We start from the raw sequence: 9,088 nt of genomic DNA, 5'->3' as shown, positions 1-9,088 counted from the left end.
AAAAAAAAAAAAATTCTTTTTTAATTTGGGGCTGGGCACGGTGGCAGGCGCCTGTAATCCCATCACTTTGGGAGGCTGAAGTAGGTGGATCACAAGGTCAGGAGTTTGAGACCAGCCTGGCCAACATGGTGAAACCCCCATCTCTACTAAAAAAATACAAAACAGCTGGGCATGTGGCAGGCGCCTGTAATGCCAGCTACTAGGGTGGCTAAGGCAGGAGAACTGCTTGAACCCGGGAGGCAGAGGTTGCAATGAGCTGAGATAAAACCATTGTACTCCAGCCTGGTGAGAGTGAGACTCCATCTCTTAAAAAAAAAAAAATTTGGTCAGGGCCAGGTGCTATGGCTCATGCCTGTAATCCCAGCACTTTGGGAGACCAAGGTGGAAGATTGCCAGAGATCGAGACCACCCTGGGCAATATGGTGAAACCCTGTCTCTACTAAAATACAGAAAATGAGCCAGGCATGGTGGGCCTATAGTCCCAGCTGCTCAGGAGGCTGAGACAGGAGAATCACTTGAACCCGGGAGGCAGAGGTTGCAGTGAGTGAAGATCGTGCCACTGCATTCCAGCCTGAGTGACAGAGTGAGACTCTGTCTCACATACACAAAAAAATTAGTGGGTGTGAGGCTGGACATGGTGGCTCACACCTATAATCCCAGCATTTTGGAAGGCCAAGGCAGGTGGATCACCTTAGCTTAGGAGTTCGGGACTATCCTGGGCAACATGGTGAAACCCTGTCTCTACTAAAAAAAAAAAAAAAAAAAAAAAATTCAAGACAAGCCAGGCAAAGTGGCTCATACCTACATTTTAAGCTACCTGGAAGGCTGAGGCAGGAGGACTGCTTGAGCCCAGGAGTTTGAGGCCACCCTGGGAAACACAGCAAGACGCATCTCTTAAAACAGTGGCTCATGCCTGTAATCCCAGCACTTTGGGAGGCTGAGGCAGGTGGATCACGAGGTCAAGAGATCGAGACCATCCTGGTCAACATGGTGAAACCCCGTCTCTACTAAAAATACAAAAAATTAGCTGGGCACGGTGGCACATGCCTGTAATCCCAGCTACTCAGGAGGCTGAGGCAGGAGAATTGCCTGAACCCAGGAGGCGGAGGTTGCAGTGAGCCAAGATCGCGCCATTGCACTCCAGCCTGGGTAACAAGAGCGAAACTCCGTCTCAAAAAATCAATCAATCAGCCGGGCGTGGTGGCTCAAGCCTGTAATCCCAGCACTTTGGGAGGCTGAGGCGGGTGGATCACGAGGTCAAGAGATCGAGACCATCCTGGTCAACATGGTGAAACCCCGTCTCTACTAAAAACACAAAAAATTAGCTGGGCACGGTGGCGCGTGCCTGTAATCTCAGCTACTCAGGAGGTTGAGGCAGGAGAATTGCCTGAGCCCAGGAGGCGGAGGTTGCGGTGAGCCGAGATCGCGCCATTGCACTCCAGCCTGGGTAACAAGAGTGAAACTCCGTCTCAAAAAAAAAAAAAAAAATCAATCAATCAATCTGGGGCCGGATGCAATGGCTCACACTGGTGAGTCCCAGAACTTTGAGAAGCCAAAGCAGGAGGATCACTTGAGCCCAGGAGCTTGAGACCAGCCTAAGCAATACAGTGAGACCCCCATCTTTACAAAAAATGAAAAATTTAGCCTAATGTAGTGATGTATACCTGTCGTCTCAGCTACTTGGGAGGCTGAGGAGGGAGGATTTCTTGAGTCGAGGAGGTCGAGGCTGCAGTGAGGCATGACTGTGCCACTGCACTCTAGCCTGGGTGACTGAGACCTTGTCTCAAAACAAAAAAACAAACAAGACAAAAAGTGTTTCTTCAAGACAAATATGTCAATGACTAGGGTGGTGTGGGTGGCACCGGGCAGCGGCGGCGCTGTGGGCCAACGTGGAGTGGCAGAACAGCACAGACAAGCATGAGCATTTCACGATGGAAAGGAGACAACTGTAAGCAGCCTCGACTCTGCAGGCGCACAGTGACACAGAGAGAGTTCAATGAAGGAAAAGCGCCGGAAACAACCTTCAAAACCACAAATGGGAGACTTCAACACGGTTCTCTCCAATGTGACAGACTGATTAGGAAACGTAGTCTAAGGGAAGACTCAGACACATCACCACAGGCTCAACCTGACAAGCATGTTCTGAAGCCCCCATGGAGTCACCATGCTTTCCCAGTGTCTGTGGGACAGTTAGGAAAATGACCAGAACCAAGAAACCTTCAATATACTCCAGGTAACAGCACATATGACGTGCCCTTTGACCCCACATGCAAAAAAACTAAAAATAAGCAAAAACAAACAGTCCCCTCACCTCCAAACACTATTGGAAATTAAAGTACAATGCTTCAGGTAACTTTTATTAAGTGCTTTGTACAATTAGGGAAGCAATGAATGGGCCAGGCCTGGTGGCCCACGCCTGTAGTCCCAGCACTTTGGGAGGCCGAGGTGGGTGGACTGCCTGAACTCAGGAGTTAGAGACCCGCCTGGGCAACACGGTGAAACCCCATCTCACCAAAAAATGCAAAAATTCAGCCTGGCATGGCGGCATGAGCCTGTCATTCCAACTACTTGGGAGGCTGAGACAGGAGAATCGCTTGAACCTGGGAGGCAGAGGTTACCATGCCACTGCACTCCAGCCTGGGCAACAGAGCGAAACTCCATCTGAAAAAAAAAAAAAAAAAACAAAAGAAAAAAATTAAGGAAGCAATGAAAATAATGAACTAAGTCAAATAACAGAAAACTAAAAATTAATGAAATTATTTAAAGTAGGCAAAGGGACTAATTAAAAAAAGAAAGAAAGAAATTACCACTATCAAGAAAACAACTAAAAAGCCTAACAGCTAGTATGGTGCTGACATAAAGAGAGACCTACAGACCAGCAGAACAGGACCAGAAATGATATGGACGGGCAGGGGACGTTCAACGAGAGTGACAAGAACGCAAGAGGGGGACAGGCTGGTTCTTTGGTAAGCAGCGCTGGGCTAACTGGATATCCACACGCAAAGGAATAAAGACACCCTCACATCACACACAAAAACTAACTCAAAACCCATCAAAGACCCGAATGCAGACTCCAAACTATAAAACCCTTAGAAGAAAACATAGGGAAAAACTCTGTGACACTGGTCTTGGCAATGACTTCTCAAACATGACACTAAGAGCAAGAGCAACCAAAGTAAAAATAGACAAACGGATGACCTCAAACTAAAACGTTTCTGCACAGCAAAGGAATCCCTTAACAGAAAAGATCTCCTACGGAATGGGAGAGAATATGTGCAAGCCATCTATCTCATAGGGGGTTATCCTGAAAATACAAAAAACTTGGGCCGGGTGCGGTGGCTCATACCTGTAATCCTAGCACTTTGGGAGGCCGAGGTGGGTGGATCGCCTGAGGTCACGAGTTCAAGACCAGTCTGGCCATCATGGTGAAACCCCATCTTATAACAACAAAAAAAAACTCCTACAACTCAGGAACAAAACCAATTAGAAAACGGGCAAATCACGCTTTTGTAATCCCAGCTCTTAAGAGTGGCTCAGGCACGAGAATCGCTTGAACCTGGACAGCGGAGGTTGCAGTGACCCGTAACCACTGCACTCCAGCCTGGGCAACAGAGCGAGGCTCTGTCTCAAAAAAGAAAAAAAAAAAAAAAGCACTTGAACAGACGTTTGACCAAACATGATATGCAAATGGCCAACAAGCACGAGAAAATGCCCATCATTAGTATTTATCAGGAACATGCAAATTAAAACTACATGACACTATCTTATACCAAAAACAAAGAAGAAAACGATAGGCTGGGTGCAGTGGCTCACACCTGTAATCCCAGCACTATGGGAAGCCTAGGGATTACTTGAGGCCAGAAGTTCAAAACCAGCCTGGCCAATGGCATCCCACTCTGTCACCCAGGCTGAACCTCCACCTCCCTGGGTCAAACCATTCTCCCGCCCTGGCCTCCCTAGTAGCTGGGATTACAGGCACCTACCACGCCCAGCTAATTTTTGTATTTTTAGTAGAGATGGGGTTTCACCACGTTGGCCAGACTGGTCTCAAACTCCTGATCTCAGGTGATACGCACACCTCGGCCTCCCAAAGTGCGGGAATTACAGGCATGAGCCACCACACCCAGCTAACACTGTCATATATTTAAAAATCAAAGTGCAAAGGATGGCTTTTTTCTAAGGATGAGAATTATTATTCACACACCCCACACCACTACGCAGATCAAGACATTGACTACCTCTGAGGGCTCAGCAGTTCCATCCTGGCACCCCCTCTGAGACAGCCATCACCCAGGTCTTGCATGTAGCTGTAAGTTATTCCTTCTCACTGCGTTATGGATCCACCACAACCTGTTGATCCTTTCTGTTGCTGATGGACATGTGGACTGTCTCCACTCCGGCCACATGTATTTCTCCTGGAAATTGCTTATGCTGTTACCTTTTTCTATGGAGACAGACGGCTGGGATGGAAACCACAGCAGCCAACCTGTCTTTGCCAGTGAGGTCCCACACTAAGAAATCGCAGCTGTGGCCTCTGTGGGTGTGTCCTTGGCAGGTGCATCTACACCCTTTCTCTAGGGACCTTCTGGGCCCTCATGCAGCTGCAGCTTTCCAAACGGCTTAGTTGTGCCGAGTTACACTCCCAACTGCAGCAGGTGATGTCCAGCGGCTCGTCGTTCCACCAACACTGGCATTACAAGTCTCAAGCTCAGCAGCCTAGGGGCCCGGTGCCCCATTCCCTGGAGAACTGATGACGTGTGCACTTTGGGCCACTGCATAGTGTCTGTACATGTCCTTTACCAGTTCTTTGGTTTTTTTTTTTAAAACTGGGCTGTCAACCTTTTTCCTTCCTGACTTGTAGTCGCTCATCTATCCTGAAGAGTCCTTTGTTGAAAATGCACCAAATATCTTCTGAAGGGGATTCTCCCAGGGATCATTTACTACAACTGAAACCACCGCCGAGCCACAGAGGTCCTGTTCACTGTTTAGCCCAGGACCAGCGCGATGGGTGCGCCCACTGACCCGAGCTGCTGGCTGCATCCTGTGGGGTTTCCTGTATACGGAAGTTTTAAGTCTGAATCCTGAGGTCCAGGAGGTTGCGTGTGTGTCTTCAGGAAGGAACCCTCCTGACAGCCAGGCCTCTAGAGCTTCGTCTGCACGTGAGCTCGGCGTGCACCAGCTGCGCGGCCCGGCCAGATGACATCGCCTCTGAAGTTTGGTCTCATCCGCAAAGCCAGTGCCAAGCACCTCCCAGGTTTAGCCCCAGCCTGCGAGGCCAGAGGCCACACAGGGAGCGAGCTGCGACTGTGATCCACAGGCAGAACCACGGAGGCGGGGCGCGCCCCGGGGCCAGATCCTGACTTGCCCACCCGCAAGCTGTGCAACCTTCAGCACGCGACCAACCTCTCTGTGCCCGTTTTCTTGAGGAAAATAGCAGCGCCTGCCCCTGTAAAGTGCTCAGACCAGGATGGACCACGCTGTCTGCGAGCGTTTGCTGCTGGCGTCCGCAATGGGCAAAATCGCGAGGCGTCTGTACGAACGAGGACGCCCACCGACCATACGACAGGCCGCGGCCTGAGGCACAGACTCCAGAAGGCAAACGGCCAAAGCCACGGACAGGTAGGTCCACCTGCGTTCCTAAAGCATCGCGAGCTGAAGAACCGGCGGGCGCAAGCTCCGGCGCACGGCACCGCGGGGCTGAGCGCGCGGGCAGCCTGCCAGCGCCGGGAGCCGCCTTCCGCGGCGGCCTGTACACAGCGCGCGGCTCGCGCCGTTTGCGGGACAGAAGCGTTAGCGGTTTCGAGGCGGCGGGGCTTGGAGGCGGGACCGCGCGGCAGCGTCGTCGCCCGAGGCACGGCCCTGACGCAGCGTGACGCGCCGTGACGCAGCCTGACGCGCCGGCGCCGCGGCGGGTACGAGCTCGGGCGGGCCGGACGGCGCCCCCTGCGGCCGGGCCTGGCCGGGCTGCGCTAGGCTGGGCTCGGGCAGGGTCGCAGGGGCGGGGGTGTGGCAGGGGCGCGGGTGGCAGTCCTGCGGGTCGCAGCGCCGCCGCCCATGCTGCTGCCCCTGGCCTGCCTGCACGGCCGCGTCGCTCAGTGCCTGACCTCCCTGCTTTTGCTTGCAGAGCCGCTCCCGAGGTCCCGGCGCGGCGCGAGGGCGCGGGGCGCGGCGTCCACAGGGGCCGAGGCCGCCCCCGCCGCCCCGCCCGCGAAGATGGCGGCGGAGCTCTACACCCCCGCCGGCACGACGGCCGCGGACCTCGCCAACAGCAACGCGGGCGCCACCACGGGCAGGAAGGCCGGGCCGCGCAGCCCGCCCAGCGCCCCCGCGCCGGCGCCGCCGCCGCCCGCGCCCGCGCCGCCCACACTTGGCAACAACCACCCGGAGAGCCCCGGCTGGCGGTGCTGCCGCCCCACGCTGCGCGAGAGGTGAGCCCGCCCCCCGCGGTCCCCGCGCGCCCCGCGCGCGCGCCCCCAGCCCATGCCTCTGCCTTTACAGGAACGCGCTCATGTTCAACAACGAGCTCATGGCCGACGTGCACTTCGTCGTGGGGCCCCCGGGGGCGACCAGGACGGTGCCCGCCCACAAGGTGGGTAGCGGCGGCCCCTCTCGGAACGCGTGCCCCGCCCGCCGTGTGGCTGCTTTGCAGCCTGCGGGACAGCCAGGCTCACGGCGGCACTTTTTTTCCTGCCAGTACGTCCTGGCTGTTGGCAGCTCAGTCTTCTATGCCATGTTCTACGGGGACCTGGCGGAAGTCAAATCTGAAATTCACATTCCAGACGTGGAGCCTGCAGCCTTTCTGATCCTGTTAAAGTAAGTCCACTCTGTGCTGGGGAATGACGGATGGGTCCGTTCTAGGCAGCCTCCCGTGGCTTCTGAGGGGGACCCTGCAGGAGCTGATGGGCTCCTTACCCACTGCCAGCCCCGCAGTGTATGCTCAGGAGCCAGCCCCTGACCCAGGCCCTGCCTTGCCTAGGTACATGTACAGTGATGAGATCGATCTGGAAGCCGACACAGTGTTGGCCACGCTGTACGCTGCTAAGAAGTACATTGTCCCAGCATTGGCAAAAGCCTGCGTCAACTTTCTGGAGACAAGTCTGGAAGCCAAGAACGCCTGCGTCCTGCTGTCCCAGAGCCGGCTGTTTGAGGAGCCTGAGCTGACGCAGCGCTGCTGGGAGGTCATTGACGCACAAGCCGAGATGGCCCTGCGGTCCGAAGGCTTCTGCGAGATAGACCGGCAGACGCTGGAGATCATCATCACTCGCGAGGCCCTCAACACCAAGGAGGCGGTGGTCTTCGAGGCCGTCCTGAACTGGGCCGAAGCAGAGTGCAAGAGGCAGGGGCTGCCAGTCACCCCACGTAACAAGAGGCATGTTTTGGGGCGAGCCCTCTATCTGGTACGAATTCCAACGATGACCCTAGAGGAGTTTGCCAATGGCGCTGCCCAGTCAGACATCCTGACTCTGGAGGAGACCCACAGCATCTTCCTGTGGTACACCGCCACCAATAAGCCCCGCCTGGACTTCCCCCTGACCAAGAGGAAGGGCCTGGCCCCGCAGAGGTGCCATCGATTCCAGTCTTCTGCCTACCGCAGCAACCAGTGGCGGTACCGCGGGCGCTGTGACAGCATCCAGTTCGCAGTGGACAGAAGAGTATTTATTGCAGGGCTGGGCCTGTATGGGTCCAGCTCTGGGAAGGCTGAGTACAGTGTGAAGATTGAGCTCAAGCGGCTTGGAGTGGTTCTGGCTCAGAACCTGACCAAGTTCATGTCGGACGGATCCAGTAACACTTTCCCAGTCTGGTTTGAACACCCAGTCCAGGTTGAACAAGACACCTTCTACACGGCCAGTGCCGTCCTGGACGGCAGCGAGCTCAGCTACTTTGGGCAGGAGGGGATGACGGAAGTGCAGTGTGGAAAGGTGGCCTTCCAGTTCCAGTGCTCCTCGGACAGCACCAACGGGACAGGGGTCCAGGGTGGGCAGATCCCTGAGCTCATCTTCTACGCCTGAGGAGCCCAGGGAGGCTGCAGCAGGTCAGAGAGTGAGTAGTGGGAACGTCAGATGCTAACTGCTGCCCGACACCATGCAAGCCGCACTTCACCTTGTGTCTCTGGCATGTAGTCAGCTGCAGCTTGATTCTGGGAAGTAGACGCCTTTCCACACAGCCAGAGCCTGGGGGGTCTTTGTTTTTGGTATGTAGCCAGCTGAACCTTGATTCTGGGAAACAGATGCCTTTTTCCACACAGCCAGAGCTGGGGTATTGGGGTCTCAGGCATCTCTGGTGTGCCGGGGTGCATGTCTCAGGTGGAGGAAGATTTAGGGCACAAGACAGGCCCCAAGATCCCATGCCATCTGCTTTGAGGGGCTGGATATTCCTGCCACCCTCTTGGATTCTAAGTGGTTCCAAGCTTAACTTGAGACCTTCCCTTTAAATCTAAAATTGGCAAAGTCACCTAAAATAGTGGACTTGTGTAATAAAGGTTGTCTAAAATAACAACCATGTGTCAGTAATGAGTACGGGAGTTGTACAGTGTGGTGTTCTTTCTCATGCAACAGAACAGCTCCTACCCATCCCTAGGAGAAAACCTTTCATGCTGAACATGCTATATGGTCAGAAGCAAAGTTTGCCCCACCGAAGCCCATCCATCCCCCTGGGTCGCTGGTGCTTGTGGGCCACCATGGGAAACAAAAGGTGCCTGGTTGTATGCCCTAATGCATCACTAGCACCTCAGAGTCCCACCCTATGAATGGGCTGTCAGGGGGAGCATTCTGCTGGGCCCAGCATTCCGGACCCCTGGGGACAGTGTCACTATCTGGAACACTACTGTGGGACGGCTTGCTGCAGGCGTGGACTGGGGTGGAGCAGGCTCTCCCACCCCTTGCTGCTGTCCTCCCACTCTGCATGCCCTGGTAGGCAGCTGCTTTCTGGAAAACCTGTTTGGCCCCTGAAAGGAGGGATGACCCCCCTTAGCACCTTGGAGAGAGCATGGGCAGAGTGTGGAGCCCAGGCCGAGCGCCTCTCTGCTGCTGCAGCTCACGCTGCTCAGTCCTGTTGGTCACCCAGCCCCACTTGCTTCTCTTCCACAAGG

General features: G+C 54.8%; 2 protein-coding genes across 8 annotated transcripts in view; one reads left to right on the top strand and one right to left on the bottom strand.

Moving 5' to 3' along the window:
• Positions 1-9,088, bottom strand: part of BRF1 (BRF1 RNA polymerase III transcription initiation factor subunit) — a 65,682-nt gene that overhangs the window by 22,431 nt on the left and 34,163 nt on the right. The window contains exon 1 of one of the 7 annotated variants that reach the window (XM_032267623.1): positions 6,491-6,575. The exons of 2 other annotated variants lie outside the window; for them this stretch is intronic. The gene's annotated coding sequence lies outside the window, so the exon portion shown is untranslated. 4 more of the 7 variants (XM_032267619.1, XM_032267621.1, XM_032267622.1 and 1 more) reach the window with 4 other exon arrangements.
• On the top strand, positions 5,920-8,493 carry BTBD6 (BTB domain containing 6). Its single transcript, XM_032267625.1, has 4 exons — positions 5,920-6,428; positions 6,499-6,589; positions 6,695-6,813; positions 6,977-8,493. Exons 1-4 carry the CDS (start codon positions 6,055-6,057, stop codon positions 8,007-8,009), a joined length of 1,617 nt encoding a protein of 538 aa, XP_032123516.1. The 5' UTR covers positions 5,920-6,054; the 3' UTR covers positions 8,010-8,493.

The sequence above is a fragment of the Sapajus apella genome, unplaced genomic scaffold (assembly GCF_009761245.1).
Source record: "Sapajus apella isolate SASKATOON/1434 unplaced genomic scaffold, GSC_monkey_1.0 scaffold170, whole genome shotgun sequence".
Classification (NCBI taxonomy): Eukaryota; Metazoa; Chordata; class Mammalia; order Primates; family Cebidae; genus Sapajus; species Sapajus apella.
The sequence above is the reverse complement of the archived record's forward strand: the minus strand, read 5'-3'. Positions and strand labels throughout refer to the sequence as shown.